This window comes from Gastrolobium bilobum, unplaced genomic scaffold, assembly GCF_033153095.1.
Source record: "Gastrolobium bilobum isolate Gb01-03AN ecotype WA unplaced genomic scaffold, APGP_CSIRO_Gbil_v1 utg16950, whole genome shotgun sequence".
Lineage (NCBI taxonomy): Eukaryota > Viridiplantae > Streptophyta > Magnoliopsida > Fabales > Fabaceae > Gastrolobium > Gastrolobium bilobum.
In genome coordinates, this window is record NW_026896450.1 from 3,644 (window position 1) to 20,836 (window position 17,193).

The window sequence follows — 17,193 nt, forward strand, 5'->3', positions numbered from 1 at the left end:
AAATCATTATTATCTATGTAAAACCTTTTAAACTTAATTTTTTGTTTTTTTCCCTTTCTAATAATATGAATTAACATGATAAAAAAAATACAAAGCTTTGGTCCTGGTCATTTGCTTAGACTTTGGTAAAAAACAAGTAGAAATAGTGATTTTAATACAGCAGGTATTTTCGGGAAATGGCTTTCTTTAATTATGTAAAATGCATTTTTTAAATGCCAAGAGAATAAGAATAGACCTTATGTGTGTTCAGAAAAGTGCGATGATAAGACCAGAACTGATATATTTCCTATTTTCATTTTGTTTGTGATTTGAAAAAAAAAAAAAAAAACTGGTGTTTGATTGTATTCTATTTTTTTTCCTTAAGATTATTTTGTAAAATAATTAATGAAATAGGTGTTTTCTATTTTTATTTTAAGTTAAAAGAAAAATAACACAAAAACAATATAAAATTTCTTTTATGATAGGAAAAAATAAAAATTTTGAAAAAAAAAAGTTTCCGTATTGCTTTATGTCAAAATTTGTTTTTATCCAAACTAATTTAATTCAGTTCGACTCATTTCGGAAATACCTTTTCTAATATTATTATCTCCATTTTCGACTGGTTAAGAAAAATAAACTCCTAGCCATTTGAAGCCATAATCATCTGTTCGGTTCAAATTAATAAGTACAGTTAGTAACAAATTAGTAATAAGATTAGCAAGGCCATAAGAACAGCCATTTCCGTTGCGAGAAGAAATGCAAGAACAGTATAGTGGCACATTAATCACGCATATAAAGATTCTCTTCAGAAAGGAATAATAAATTAACAACTAAACTTCTCCCTTCACCATCCCATCTACATTTGGTTTAACTACAAATGTCTTTGTACAATGACCTTCTTTCCCCAACCCTCACCCCATTTCAGTGAACCCCAGGGAAAAAGTTACAAAATTTCATAATGTGAGGGTAATCCACCCAATAAATAAAGAAATAAGCTTTCTAAGTAACTCCACGAGAAGGTGATGCACAAGAATTCTCCTCCTTCTTATAGTAATATCAGTGAAATGTCACAATTATGTTTCGCTTACCTCACCTTCCCTACACATACCCACATCTACAACCATGGTTCCTTTATCCTTGGACTTCATCACTCGGCAACAGTTTCTCCTTGGAGCCTGCCAAATATATATCAAAACATACCCAAATCAATTACCAAACAAAGGATGCCAGTGCAAACAAACCAGTACATTTGGCAAAGTTTTTGAAAGTTAAAACCTGAAATTAAAAACACTTAAAACAGGTTTCCAACCCTGACATGACCAGTTATATTCTAAGGTAGACTTGCTAATGACATCCTCACATGTTGGTAGTGTAATATTAACTTAAGGAGAATGTGACAAGAACTTACTCTATCCCATAAATGCGGATCTGACTTCTTATATACCTCCACTTTGTCAACAGAAGAAGGATCAGCCATCTTCCACCGGCATTCCGGGTGAGGTACACGATGTCTTTCATATTCACTCACTATATGAGGCATTGCAGAATTGTATTTTGCCCTTGAGAAATAAAATACAAAAGGCTTCTGGCACGGGTTTCGGCTAACAGGACGTGTGTTGAATGCATATGCAGTGTAATCTGCTCTTCTATACCAATTCAAGAATGTTCTTGAAGGCATTTCCATTTCCCTGGGTGAAAACACACCGCGAAATATCTGAACAGCAAAACCCCATGAAACAGAAACGGTCCAGCCCTTGGATTTGTCATAGCAGATGGATTGCTGCATGAGCCCTGCTGAGTCAAGCTTCATTGGTATAGTAAGCCGTTGAAGGGCATCTACCCGAGTCACATTGGGGAAGATTGGCTCAACCACATCAAGGTGGTGCAGTGACACTAATGGGGTCACAGGATGAGATGCAAGAAGACCAAACAGGTTCCCATACACATCATACTGTTTCAATAAACCAGGGGCTGTCAGTATTGAAGTTAATACAATAGCATGCAGGACTACATTCCTTGTCTAAAGCAATTTTGTATGTATGTTATGAACAGTGGAAGCATTTAATAATTTGAAAATTTAGAAAGTATTTAATACACTCCTTTTTAAATAATTAATAAAGAGTGATAATTTTTATAGTCAATGCCTCTGCTGTTCAAAATACACTATGAAGTTGGGTACTTGCCTAATTGTCTCCACAATTATGGACCAGGAAAGTACTCAAACCTTAAATTGTTTTAAAAAATATAAAATAACAATGGTAGCATAAAGTCAAATTATAGAAACAAAAACGACAGAAGCACCAAGTTTTTCACCACCCACCCTCCAAAAAAGATAGTCTAAACATGCTTTTTATAGCTATGTACAATTAATAATTTCTAAAAGCATATTTTAGTCCTTTCAATGTTCATACCCTTACTTGTTTCCTATTAATTTTCTAAATTCAAGGAAGATTTAATAATCTAGTCACAACCGATTCTTCATATATAATTTAAGCTGTGCATAGATTCAGACTCAAATTCATACAATAATAATGCAAAAGGACCACTCGATCTCTTCACGTCACCGGAATTACAATATTGCTAGGCATTGCAAGAAAAAAAAAATCCAGGAATAAACAAGCTGAGTAGAAGAGAGTGAGAAGAGGTCCCAAATCCCAATTACAAGCATGGGTCAGCAAGCTCCGGGTGCCAAAAATGTCATAAGACTCTCAGGCGTGTTAGATATATAATATAAAATCTATTCTAGAGTGAGCTGATGGGGTAGTTTCTTGCTTTCCATTTTTCATACAGGCTTTGATAGTTGGACGGCAAGACATGAAGCCTAAATCACCACTAAAACCCATTGATTTTCTTAATTCTTGCACTACAGTGGTCCCAGCCGTAATCGTAAAGTGCACCACATTTCCGTAAAATAAAAAATATATTTTATTTAATATTTTCAATAAAAATATGTGAGTAATATATACATGTAAGCATACTTTTAAAAAAAATTAAAAAATTGTCCCCCGAATGAATATCTCCAATAAAAACAAATATATTATCGGGAGTCGTAAAACACCCATAAGCCAACGCATATACTTAAATTCCACTAGTCTGAAATTGAATGCGGTCGTCGAAATCGGCCAAGAAAGCAGAAAGAAAAATTAAATGCAACATGACACCGACACACTAACAGCAATTGGTTCTAATTTTGGGGCCAAAAATACCGGTTAGTTAAAACGGAAAGTTTCATCAATGCTATTTTGGTTATACGAAAGGTCTTATAACGAAAATTAAAATATCATTTTCGTTGGGGGCTAAAACTTGCTCGCCCCTACTTCCGAGAGCTTTTTCGGTACTACTCTCTACATGGATAAAAATTTGGGAGCTAGAGGGAAATAATAAAAATAAAAGTGTGGATTTAAATGTGATAACATTTTTCCTATTTAAAAAGAAAAAGAAAAAGAGAGTGTACAACTGTAATACAAAAAAAGTCCCTTTTTTCCAACAAGAACGCAGCTTGCATTTGAATTATTACGAAACAGTACAAAAACCTAAAAATAAGGCAAAGCAAAAATGCAGTCCCACCCACACACCAACCGAATCAAAATCAAAACAATGCCGACAAAACTGCTAAAATCCCATCCCATGGGGGTAAAAAAAACCAAACAAACAGAAACCACTCATGAATGATTAGACAGTGACAGTAAAACAGAGTCATTGCAGATAATTAATACGAATTAGAGAGAGAGAGAGGGACTGAGTTAATGACCTGGTGAAAACCGATTTCTTTAGTGAGTGGAACACCGAGTTCAGCCATACAAGCTTGCATCCGGTCATCGGAACCGTACAGTCCCGGGTACCTCTGTATGCAACGGTCCTGCATTTTGGAGAGAGCTTTTGCCAAAGGGTAACTGATGGCGAACCCTCCTCCGCCGTAGGCCATGCCGTAAGAGAAGAATATGTTCTGCAAATGACTCTCCGATAAACTCCCAATGTAATAGAACTGTTTGTGATCGTACTTCCTCAATATCCGTACTAGATTCTCCGTCACGAAAACGGTGTCGTCGTCGCCCATCACGAACCACCGCACCTCCTTCATCCCCAGCCTCAGCGTCTCCGACACGATCCGCGAGATCCTGATCGCCGACCGGTGACCCTGCCGGTTCGTGTACGCGAATTTGGAAGTGTCGCCGGAGATTCTCACCGGCGGGAGCCCGTCGTTCTGGGAGGTTTTCACCTTGTTGTCCATCCACACCACGCCCCGCATCTCCTTCGGCTTGTACCACAGCTTGATGTAGTTCTTCCTTTGCTCCCAGAGCTTCGAGGACGCGGCGATTCCGAACACCACGTGCCGGAGCTCCGTTCGGTCGTCGTCGTCATGGGTTTCACGAGATCCTCGGCGCAGAGCGGCGGAGGTTGTTGCGTTGGGGAATCTGAGCGAGGAAGCAGTGGCATTGATGTTGGGGATTGTTTTAGAGTAAGGGGAAGAGAATGTGTCGGTGGAGAATGGTCCATCGTTGCAAGCGCGTGATGTGGAGATGAGCTTGAGCGTGTAGACTACATATGTAACAGAAACGAAGAGGATGAGCAATACAAGAAGCTTCGGCAAGGTTCGAGACTGTGCGCCACCTCCTCCAGATTTAGGGCTCCTTGTTTGTTCCCAAATTAGCTTTTCTGCCTCTTTCATTTTCCAAGTTTCTATTTTTCTTACTATTCAATTTCTGGGTAATAGAAAAAAAAACAGACCCAAAAAAAAAAAAAGGAGGGGTTAACAAATGCAATTGCAGAGAGGAACAAGTCAGGGATTATAAGAACCAGATCTTCTAGAAGAAACACCCTCAAACATGAAGAGATCAATGTGGGAAACAAAAAAAAGACACAGATTAAGGGGAAGGCGTGGAATCAATTAAAAGAATGGGTTAGAAGAAGGATGGGTCTGCAGAGTGGTAAAGGGTAGAAGAGAAGAGAGATTGTAGAAGTGCTGCCAGTGCCAGTGCCAGCCCACACCCCTGGCAATTGAATTGATTGAATAGATAAATATTTATATAAATGTATATTTTTTGGGGGTAGAATTAATTGAGAATAGAGTTGTATTTGGCTGTAGCAATCGTGTATGAATGGTAGTTACATGGAGAGAGAGTGCGTGTAATTTTGGATGAGTGTCATCCTTAACCCAAGTATCAATTACGATTTCTAATGTTTGATGTTGGATATTTGTAGGGTCCACGTGTAAGAGAAGATACAGATCTCAGTCCGCAATTCAGCGAATCCAATGGAATATGGTTTACGAATGATAGGATTTGGGGGGGGTAACAAAACAAATGCTCTTTTTTATTTTTTTATTTTTTCGCAACTAATAGCTTCCATGGTTTTTGCTTCATTAGGTTTACAAATACTTTTTTATCCCTCGCAGAGTTACAGTCATGAGCAAGGTTTGTCGCAAAGATTTTTGCTTCTTGAAATTGGGGTATATTTTTTAAAATATCTGTATTTTTTTACGATTTTAATCATTAACTTTTTAATTAACAATTATAGTTTCATATTTTGTATGTAAAATACCAAAAGAATTGGATCAGATAATTTTTGTTTCCAAAACCAATTCAATCCACCGCGAACACCCCTAACTTACACACTCCAAATTGTAGTAATTAATAATTTTCTTTAAAAGCCCAAAGTATCTTTGAACTATTATAGGTTGATCTGCATTTGGCTTGGCACGTAGAGGGCGAACTCAAGTAGGCTGCATCTCATGTACCAACAACAACAACAAAAAAGTAGGCTGCACCGACCTGAATTCATGCGTTTACTTTCTCTCTTTTGAAAAAAATAAATAAATTAGTGGATTCATTAATATTTTAAAATACACAAAAATAAGCGGTTCCTATGGTTTTTAATTAAGTATGTTTGGATGCAAACAAAACAAAAAGCCACGGTACCATCTATTTTAAAAGTTAATGATCTTCAGTTTATAATTAATGGGAAAATATTTCTGCAATGCAGATAAGTTATCTGCATTTATTCCCAAAACGACGTCGTTTTGGGAATAAAATCTTAAAAATTATAAATATAAAGACTATTGTAACCCTGAAATAAATTAAAATTAGAAAAATACCATGATTTCCGTTCCAAAACGACGTCGTATTGACTTACTGCAGATAAGTTATCTGCAGAAAAAGCGAACCCTATAATTAATTACAAGATAATTTTTTATTAATAGTGATTTCAATATAAGTATTTATGAAAAATTATATTCAAATACAAAATAAATTTTACAAAATAAATAATTTTATTTGTTTATTTATTTATTAAAAAGGGTATTCAAAATTTTAAACGAGTCCAAAGCCGCTGTTTCTGATCTTTTAAATTCCACTTAGGTCTTTGCTAGAATTTCCTTTTGTAATTAAATTTCCCCACCCAGCACTCATACCAAACAAAATGATGGTTGTCTCCTAAACCTAACTTAGCCTAATACAATAATGAAAAATATTTGTTATTTTAAAGAAGATAAGTTTGTGTCATTTTAAATAAAATTATTATATTTTTGTAGTTTTTTACCTTATCTCTCCTCCTAATTTTGTGAAAGAAATAAAAAAATATTAAACATGCATCAAAATACAATAATTTTACTTAAAATGACACAAACTTATATCCATTAAAATAACAATAATTTTTCCCAAAATAAGTAATGAGTGTTCGTACTCTATTTCATTTGATTATTGAATCATTGTGTCTTTAATGAGCCTCATCCTCTCATGTTTGGTTGCCACTTGCCACCAAACCGGTCCCTTGCCTCACAAGTGAAGCGTCACGATGTTGGCCCATTCCAAACCAATTTTTGGGCCCAATGGGAAACAGGCTCACACTACAAATTAATTCGTGCACGCATATCCAGCCCAAAGAGATCTGGGCTTGCGGCATCATCCGTAGTAGGAAACGCTTCACTTCATAATCCAACCCCCACAGCACCAACCCAATCCAGAAGCAGAAAAGTGATGACTCACAGGCTGAATCCAATTCATAAAAAGGTATATGTTCCGTATACATAACCTATGTACACAACTGCACGCACCAAAAAGATAGCTACCAATAATGTAACATTCATTATACAATGCGAAACTTAAATGTATTATGCGGATATTTTGATGACGTTATTTGGAAAGGCAACATTGACAAGTTGATTTCTTGGTCACTTTGGAAGCCAGGAGGCCATGTATTGCTATTAAACTATAATAATTAATGTTTAACAAGTTACTGCACCAACTAATCCAAATTGATTACTTGCTACCAATGCAAAGAGATGTCTTGATCCTGCAGAATGTGGATAGGATTCTCTAGCTTTCACAAACAGTATATCCCCAATGAGAGAGCCCATTTCGATGTAAGTATTTCTATAATTTCATGCTCAACAATTATTATACAAGAACATGAATTGGAATATTGAAGATTCATATTTTTTATAATATATACTAAGAATAAATTAAGAGTACTAACATTTGTTCTTGATGCGGAATAATGTGTCACATCTACAACACCATCTTGATTGTTGAAAATTTTTATTAATCTTTTAGGCTTTCTTACATAGCTCAGTTAAACATATCTGTTAGAGATATCAGAGGAGATCAATTAAGGGATTTGATTGATTGTAATCATGTATCAAATACAACCTGTAAAGAGGGAAACAAATCATGTGATTTCTTTGATTGTGGGCAAAATAATTTGGCCCATTTATTGTATCACCTATTATTTATATTAAAGGAAACCTCGCTCCAGAAATATATCTGAGAGAGAAAGAAACATCATCAGTGTGGATGTAGGCCTAATGGCTGAACCACGATAAATCTTTGTGTTCTTTATTTTTAGGTAGAGACATGAAAAATTTGAATTCCTTTTCTGATTTCAAAACCAAGACTTAGCAGAGATTATTTTTCGTAACCGTAATAAAACCACTGTCATGAAGTGGTTCAGAAAATCTTTCAAAAATTACTCTTAAATTGCTGCTTAACCCTTCATTAAAATCACACAAATTTACATATTTATCAATATTCATAATTGAGTCATACACTCATACTTGAGTCATTTCTTACATTATACACTTACCACGGAATTTAACTTCGCTATGCTAAAGCATTGAACCTATTACTATAGGATCACTAATCGGTATCTTGATGGCGCTTAATTTGGGTAAATGAAAGAGAGCTTCGGAGAGCTCATTACGTGAGAGAGGAATTTAATTTTTGTGAACTGGGGCTGAGAATAATCTTTCAGAAACTTGCTAAAATGATGTTATCATGCGTTTGCAGAAAACTGCCTTATAAAAGTAGGAAAATGAGTTTGTCATGTTGTAGAAATGACACTGTTTCGTCCTGTAACAGGATTCTGTTCTAGATCCTGATTATTTTTATTTTTATTTTAAGTGTGGATCTCACATTTGATCTATGTGTGTAGGTAAAAAGCTGTTGTCATATGACATGACAAAAAGTGAATCCATAAAAATATTATGATAGCATTTATCTGGAAAAGGTTTTAAGCTTCATCACTAGTTTTTGAAATTTGTTGGGATAAAATGCATATTTTGAAACCTCCAAAGGCAAATTACAGATGAAATAAAGTTATAGGAGATAAGCTATATTTTGACCTGAATAAAATCAGTGTATTGTGTGCTTCAGTCTAAATTTATTGTCCTTATGAATCATTTCTTCTATTTTAATTTTACAATTCTCATTTTGTTCTCTAGCAAATAAGTAATCATGTAATTGATCATATGTTTTAATTATTATTATTTCTCCCTAAAATTCATTAATAGTGTTTATGATTTACGGCAATGGGAGTATGTGATTGGACATGATCATTTTACACTGTATAAGTTTTCCTCTTAATCTTAATAGTTGTTCCACATGTATCAAACGACTAATAAATTAAAGTAATTAAATACAAATAGGATAAATGTTAAGATTTGGTTTAAGACTTATTATACTTTTCTTGTTATATAATTAAGCTGATAATGTATTTGATACATCATTAAATTTTATTAAATAATCATTGTGCTCATTAATGCATAATAATACTTCATTAACTTAGTACACCCAAGTTTGATAAACTAACTTCACGTTTTCTGAGTACGGACATAATGGAATAGAATAATTTTTTTATGTTCTATTTTTTTCTCACCCTTTTTTTTTTTGGGTAAACAAAAAACAAAAAGATTTTTTTTTTCTCACCCTTTTTAATAGAGTTAAAATATACCATTTTTTATTTTATATATGTTCAATTTTGTTCTATTTGTAAATGCTCAAATATAAAACAAAACTTATATGCTATTTTTCTCTTTACCTTAACACGTCTACCAAACGTTACTCGAATTTATACAAGAATTTCTCTTTAATATATTTACTTGTTGCATCGTTTAACCTTGTCATTTAAACAATTCTATTTAATTCTCCCTTATCAAAGAAAATTAAGTGTACACGAGCGAATTGTGGCATATAATACAATAATTGAAGAAATTAATTATATATCAAGAGTGTAAAATATCTACCTACATACACACACGACAGGGTAGGGTTGTAAATTCTGATCATCGACCTTTTAACATAAGATGTATCCATTAAAGAGCATCACCCAACGCATTTTAAAAAACTCCAGTGCCTCCAACACTAAACTTAATGAAAAGACATCTTTACAATGGCAAAAAAAAAAAAGTGACACCGTTGAACCCATAAAAAAGCAACCAAATCTTATTGGCACGAGAGATGTTGTCTTCATGAAGTGAATAAGGGACCACAACCACGAAATTATCTTTGATATTTTTTGTAACTTTTGTTCTTCTTAACATCCAACCAAAACTATACAGCCAAATGATTTATTGTCCTTTTTTACAATATTCTTTTCTTCTCATCAATAAACTACAAATATCTTCAATCCTAAAAAACAAATTTATTTCCCACTTGAGCTATTAGCCTTTTCATCAATAAACTACAACTATTTAAAAAAGAATTTTATTTTCCACTTAATTGAGCTGTTAGCTCAGTGGTGAATGGAAGCCCCATCAACAAATCATGCATGTAGCTTTACAAAAAAAAGGTACTTGCAAAAAAGAAAAGAAAAAACAAAGAAAATAGTGTAAGAAAATTAAGGATAATAAAAGCCATACAAAAAAATCTGTATAAGCGTGCATCAATCAGTTGAAAATTCAAACTTCAAAATAGAAGAGGCATGAATACATGTTCAAAGTATATATTATATCTAACTAAGTGACGCAGTTTTATGATTGAAGCATTATGAAGTATATATCTATATACTAATTAAGCTAATTAAAATTAAAAAACTAATATTTCTACTTTAATTAATTTAACCGGTTTCTACTCACCGTATTAAATCGTTATATATATGCAATATGATCAATCCACATCTTCCATGATTCATTTCAGTCTGAAGCTTCATTCATTATTAATTCAACAAGCTAGCTTTGCCTTCAATAGCCACTTTGAATATATATATATATATATATATTCTTATCATCATGCCAAGTCATGAAGCAACTGTGTCCCCATCAGGTTCCTGTAAGGCATATTTTGTCCTTCACCATCCAAAAGAGAATACTGAACTGGTTGACAGTATTCAATATTCTGGTCCCTTTGGTAGAACATCGAGTTCACCCCGCTTTGATCACCGTGCTGTTGTAACCCTAGCGTCAATGACACCCCACTGCCACCGTGGAAACTCTGATTGGCATCATGATCACTGCCAGTGTAAGAAACCATGCCAGAGGAGTGGTGCATATAAGATGAAAAATCAAGCTCCACCGACCCAAATGTTTCCGTGGCTCGCCCTAAACATTGTTCCTCATGAGGACTCATGTTTTGGATCGTTTTAATGCTCTTTGGGTCGTTTTTACGATCTTGCTGGTTATTGATCATGGACGACACACACTCCGAGTCAATTCGAAGGAGTCTAGCTTTTGTTGGCTTGTGATCCTCATCATGTCGTTTTGAAGGAGATGGGTTTTGAACATTACAGCTAATATCCTCTTCAGAGTTGATGCCTCCCTCTGAGGATGCCATGTTGTTGTTTTCATGCTCCTTGGCTTCTTCCAAGTACATTTCCTCCACCATTGGCTTCCATAGCCTCACCCTTGCATTAATAAACCAATTTGAAACCTGCTTTCATTTGAAACACATACATGTCATGTCACCAAACGGGATATTCAACTTCCAAATTGCGTGCATATAATAACAACAATTAATATATCTACAAGACTTGGTCTTCAGAATGATATTTTTTAGTTGTAATTCAGATGAAAATTTTCGGAGACTAAATTCTAAGGCCTATGCAAATTAATTGATGGGAAATGGAAAGAGTATGTTAAATTAATTAATTAAGGAAGGTATCAACGTGCCTGGCTTCTAGAGAGACCAGTTTGGCGGGCTAAAATATGTTTATCAACATCGCTTGGGTACCTGCAAAAGTTTTCATTGAAAAATTAATTAAGAATATAATAACCTTGAATGGCACGTAGGAGTTACTAATTAAATAATGGTTATAGATAAGTAATGCAGTGGAGAATGGGCCCTACGGAGAATAATTAAACCCAAAAAAAAAAAAGTAGCAGTTGAGGGAGAGAAGCAAATGAAAGTATTTTTAAATATCCAAAAAATAATAAAAGAAGAAGAAATGATTGTAAATAATATGACAAAAGACCAAAAGATGGAATCCGAATGGCGATGCACAGAAACCACCAAAATCTGTTGCTTAGTTTTTCAAGCATAAATGATTGAGAATCTACGTATGAAAAACTTGTTGTATCATCAACTGACAAACATTATTCTCATATTTTTATTTTTATTTTTTCTTTGGAGAGAGCATTGATTCTTTAGCAAAATATATTTTGTTGCTTACTTATATTGGAACTCCACTATAGCTAGCTAGCTATCAAATAGAGAAGAAGAGGATAAAAGATAAAGCAATTACGGATGGAGAAAGTGCTCGAAAAGCCAAGACCGAAGAACTGAGACGGATCGTTCGGGAAGGCCACGTTGGGGTCTCCATGGATGAGTTTCCATCATGTTGATTTGTTGGAAGGTCCTTTGTTGTCTCAGTGTTTGATCAATGATTCTAAGCCTAGGTGTTTCACCCCTTGTCGTGCCTGCTACAACTGTGTCTTTCTCTCCCATGGCTTTCCTTGTTCCCTCAATCTGATCCAAAATCCCATCCTTCAAACATCTGAAATGTCTTGACATGGCTTTCAAAGCCAACGCCGAGTAAACTGTGGCGGCTCCATTGCCAGTCACTGCTTCAAAGGAGGAAACCACAGCCTTCATTTGATTGCAGTAGTGACTGTATCTTCTTTCAACCTTGAGATGAAGAAAAGTAGGGAAATAAAAAGTGAAAGAAAAGTAATATATATAAATTTCACTTTGAAAGTTACAGCCACCATATATTGGATTGATTAGTCTGTACCAATTTTTTTTTAAAAAAAGTTGAAATAAAGTTGCTAAGAAAAGGAAAAGGCAAACAACACTAGGGGTTTGGTTTCGGTTGTGAAGATAAATAAATAAAAAAAGTCGCGATTGTCACGATGCTGGCATTTATGACAAGACCGGCACTCGCTGCTTAATTAGTTCATGAATCAAAGGCAAAAGACCCCAATCTCATCAACCACACCAACGAAAAGTTAAGAACCTCAAGTGTGACGGGTTCACTTGAAGTAAAGGCATAGTTTTTACATACACCTTTTCCTTATTATGTGGAACAATCGATAAAAAAATATATAATATATTCTTAAATGAAGCGAAATAAGATTTGAAACATATATACCTCTTCCAGCATCGAAAGCAGCTTTGTCTTTCTCTTCTGCAATTCCACGAACTCAAGAGAGCTAAGAGAGTGCTTCTTAGTGTTATCCTCTTCCAACTGCTTGTTCTTTTGAGACTTTTGCTTTTGTACATCATTTTGCTTTGTCCCTAGACTACAAAACTCGTTCAGAAGGTCCTGTGCAGGTACCAAGAACTTGGAGTTCTTGAGCAGGAAATGTCCTTGATAAACATTTGCAGCTTTAGCACTAAAACACCCATCATCTTGCAACATTTGTTGATGTTGAGAATTGGTTGATTTTCCGAAGAAGAACCCATTTCTAGAAGTTGAAGAAACAAAATCAGGTTGGTGCTGATGATGACTAGTTTGTCTTAGCTCAAAAGATTGCAACCCAATACCCGAAGGGTTGGTTGAACTAAGAGAAAGTGAAAGACCTTGACTTGGCCTTTCATTAGCTTCACAAGGGAACACACACCTTAAAGATGAATCGTCAACTAGTAATCTGTTATTCTCATGCCACGGGGAAGAATCATGAGCACCGATGATTAGATTGTCGCTACTTGTTTCAGAAATCCCTGATGTGAAATCTTGTTTATTATACTCAAGCTGATGATAGAAGTTGCTAGAAGACTCGTTCATGGTTTTGGAAGAGGAAGGACCCGCGTGTTGACCAGGTTTGCCTAAGAAACTTTTCCACATGACGGAGTTGGTGTCACTCTGCTGCTGAAGATTCTTGGAAAACCCTATCATCTCCATGCCGGTTGTGAGGTTGAACATCTCCGGGTCGGACACAAAGCCTTGGATATGGTTCACCAAATGGGTTTGATGAATCGTTTGGTTACCGGATGACAAATCCGAATAGCAGAATCCATTTGATGAACCCATGTCCCTTTGATTTGTCTAGCTTCACAAAATTAAGCTTTCGGTTTCTTAAGTTGCAAGGGATGTGTTTTCATCAGGATTGAGTCCACCGCAAATAGAACTCAGAAACTCTCCTCTATAAAACGAAATTGAAGAATTGAAGAATATTTATGTATATATATATATGATTTATGAGTATATAGTTTTCATGTTTCTAATTAAAAGAGTGCGTGGAAGATATTACCTTAATGGAAGATAAGTGGAATAAGCAGGTAGCTGGGTATTGGAATCAAATTAGAGGTGAAGGTGGGTGATGTTGATGGTGTTGGATGATGATGATGGTGAATATATAGGAGGGGAAGTGCGAGCTCCTTTTTCTGAGTGTTGTGCTCTTAACTATAAGCAAACATGAGGATACCATGAAAACCAACCTAGGAACAAGGATGAGATATTCTTCTTCAGAAATAGAAGATCAGATAGGGGTGATGATCCCCTCCAAGCTATGATCATCATTTGATATATATGCCTGCCCCCACCCCACTCTCCCTCTATCTCTAAATAGAAATGAGTCAATGCACCAATATGTATAAATACAACCAAAATAGTTTTCCTTCAACCAAGGAAATTTCCTCAACTATTTCTTACCAGGTTTTAAAATATTCCTACAATCATAAACAATAAATAAGTAAAAGTCTCTATGCTGAATTAAATACAAATAATTCATTATATCATTTAATGTTCTACTTTTGCTGGAAAATTTTTTTTTTGCTGCCAGAATTACATAAAATTAAAGGGTTCGCTTTTTCTGCAGTTACTGCAGTTAAGTTATCTGCAGTAAGCCTAATACGACGTCATTTTGGGACAGAAATCATGGTGTTTTTGTAATTTTAATTTATTTCAGGGTTATTATAGTCTTTATAATTTTAATTATTTAATTTTTCAATCCCAAAACGACGTCGTTTTGAGAGTAAATGCAGATAACTTATCCACGATAACGGTAAAAATATTATTTTGAAAACTAAATGGGTTCAACTAATCTTTTTTTTTTTTCTCTTCTGTTTATTGTAGGACTCATTAACTTTTATATGAGTGTGACGAAATTTTTTTTTACAACAAAAGCAAAAATATATTTCCCATCACATTTATATTAGGATACAAATTATGACTTTATGAGTGTTATTTTAACGTACAATTATTGTAATAAAAATGATATTATTATTTAATCATGCATGTACTATTTTATCAATTAATGAATTTGAAAATTTATGTATTATTAAGTTCATTAAATAATATATAAAATAAACTTTCTTATATCAACTAAGGTGGTGTATTGGATTAGGATTTTAAAAGATTTTTTTGAGATAAAAAACTTATAGGTTTTAAAAGACTATTTAAAATTGGAGGGACTTTAAAGACTTTTTTCACAATCAAGATTTCATATGATTGAATTCTAAAGGATTTTAATAGAATTTATAATATTTGAAAGGATAATATGGATTTATAAGATTTTGAAAAAACATGAATTTTTAACAAACATCCAAGATTACAAGAGTTAATAAAAAAAATAACAAAGAAATGCAATGATATTAATAAAAAAAGTAAAACCTAATATAATTTTTTCAATCACTAAAATATAATATAATTTTAACAAACATTTGAAATTAGTAAGCAACAACTCTTCACATATCTAAAGCTATACTAGTCCTTTGCACTTTATCATTTTCTCGTTCTTGCTCTTGATTTGGCCAATGAGTTGAAATTATCTTCTTCATTTGCTATAAGAGCTATGCATATATGATTATAAGACCCAATTTTTTTATTTATTAAATTTTTTAAATTTGCATATAAAATCTAAAGTTCATGATAAAATTTCGTTTGAAATTTTTTGCAATTAATCTTGGAAACCTTGGGATTTTTGGTCTACGTGATGAGAGTTTTATAACCATATATCATATACATGTTTTCATTGAGTATTTTATGAAAATTTCAAATCTAAATTTCTGTGTTTTATTAAATGAAAGTTTAAAAAATTTCTCAAATTTTTTTCAATCAATACATTGAAACCTTAAATTGCTTTGGAATTTTTGAAAAATAAGCTTTTAGTTATCTATTGACATAAAAATTGTTTGAAATCATTTCTTGTAACGAAGGAATTTCGTTCATGAATGTATTGTTCCTTTCTTTAAATTGATATTATTTTATTGATGAAAAACAAAAACCGGTTTGAGAGTTTTGGTTCACTGTTTTATTTTGTTTTTAATACAAAAATCACATATTTTTGTGCCAAAAAAAATCGCGTCCTAAAGCTTTAAAAATTATTTTTAAACTTCCAAAAACTCTAAAAAAGGCTCAAAAGTTGTCTTTGATATGGATTATATTATAATCTTGTTAGTTTATTGTTTCTGGGTTGTTTTGTGATAAAAATCGCTAAAAAAATATGCTATTTTTGAACTTTGTTGAAGCTCCCATAGCAGAACCAAGTTTTGAGCGAGTCAAATCGCCAAAGAAAAAAGAAGACACTGTAACAGAGAAATCTCAAAAAATCCTATTTATATTTCTCACTAAAAAGTCTCACGAAATTCACACCAATAGAAAATTCATTATAATCGTCAAATTTTTAAATACCACAAGATTATTATTTTTTTGTTAAAATCTTGATTGAATACCAACGTATTTGGACGGACTCTAAACTAATCTTTTAAAATTGTAATTGAATACCACTTGACTTTTTTTTAATCTTTTAAAATCTTAATTGAATACCAATGGATTTTTTTTGTCCAAAAATAATCCATTAAAATCCTTTAAAATCTCAATCCAATACACCCCACTAACAGTTTTTATAATTCTAAATATACTATATTATTTAGAATTTTAAATATACATTATTTTTCAATCATACTGTAAAGAACCAATTCAACCCAAAAGCTTAAGCTATTGGGTGAGGCTACATTAATGGTTTTATATATCCCAACACGCCCCCTCACACGAAAGGCCACTGGACTTGAAGGGTGGACAATGCACAGGCCCACCTACCTGTGCGAAAAAAAAAAATTCCACTTGAAAGAAAGTGGGAGACGGTGATGATCGAACCCGGGACACGAGACTCTGATACCTTGTAAAGAACCTTGGGATACACCACCTCAAAAGCTAGCTCAAAGGGTGGGAGTGCCCAATGCCTTATAAACTCTACATTAGTTGCACATACAACCAATGAGGGACTATACATCTCTCAGCACGCCCCGCCCCCTCACACAAGAGCCCATTGGGTTTGAAGAGTGGATGATGCAACAGGCCCAGCCTACTTGTGCTAAGAAATTCCACAAGAGAAAGTGGAGAGTGGTGAGGTTTAAACCCGGAACACGAGACTCTGATACCATGTAAAGAACATTGGGATATTATTTGCATATTGTTTTATTTTTTCAAAAATTCATAACATAAACTCATAAAGTAATGATCGTCCTTTGCCTGGTACATAAACTACGTGCCGCCACATTAGTTGTTTTCTGAAACATGATGATTTTTCACGATAATATATACAGATCAATTTTTTACAAATCTCAT

The 17,193-nt window shown here is 33.9% G+C and overlaps 2 protein-coding genes across 2 annotated transcripts; both read right to left on the reverse strand.

Annotated features, from left to right (window-relative positions):
* Positions 1–825: 825 nt before the first annotated feature.
* LOC133299833 (uncharacterized) lies at positions 826–4,963 on the reverse strand. Its single transcript, XM_061499329.1, has 3 exons — positions 3,731–4,963; positions 1,388–1,930; positions 826–1,154 (listed from the first exon to the last, which is right to left on the reverse strand). The coding sequence occupies exons 1-3, from the start codon at positions 4,646–4,648 to the stop codon at positions 1,053–1,055; spliced, it is 1,563 nt and encodes a 520-aa protein (XP_061355313.1). The 5' UTR covers positions 4,649–4,963; the 3' UTR covers positions 826–1,052.
* Positions 4,964–10,216: 5,253 nt separating this feature from the next.
* Positions 10,217–14,163, reverse strand: LOC133299831 (homeobox protein BEL1 homolog). Its single transcript, XM_061499326.1, has 5 exons — positions 13,877–14,163; positions 12,775–13,768; positions 11,929–12,311; positions 11,357–11,417; positions 10,217–11,117 (listed from the first exon to the last, which is right to left on the reverse strand). Exons 2-5 carry the CDS (start codon positions 13,654–13,656, stop codon positions 10,479–10,481), a joined length of 1,965 nt encoding a protein of 654 aa, XP_061355310.1. The 5' UTR covers positions 13,657–13,768; positions 13,877–14,163; the 3' UTR covers positions 10,217–10,478.
* Between the last annotated feature and the right edge of the window lie 3,030 nt (positions 14,164–17,193).

Bases quoted from the DNA above. Each gene is read 5' to 3' on its own strand.
- LOC133299831 (XM_061499326.1), bottom strand. From the start codon at position 13,656: ATGGGTTCATCAAATGGATTCTGCTATTCGGATTTGTCATCCGGTAAC. The intron at 12,312-12,774 runs GTATATATGTTT...CTTCATCTCAAG, and splicing joins TGCTTTCGATGCTGGAAGAG to GTTGAAAGAAGATACAGTCA. The intron at 11,418-11,928 runs GTAATTGCTTTA...AAACTTTTGCAG, and splicing joins TTCGAGCACTTTCTCCATCC to GTACCCAAGCGATGTTGATA.
- LOC133299833 (XM_061499329.1), bottom strand. From the start codon at position 4,648: ATGAAAGAGGCAGAAAAGCTAATTTGGGAACAAACAAGGAGCCCTAAA. The intron at 1,931-3,730 runs GTCATTAACTCA...TTATTGAAACAG, and splicing joins AAGAAATCGGTTTTCACCAG to TATGATGTGTATGGGAACCT. The intron at 1,155-1,387 runs GTAAGTTCTTGT...TATATTTGGCAG, and splicing joins ATCCGCATTTATGGGATAGA to GCTCCAAGGAGAAACTGTTG.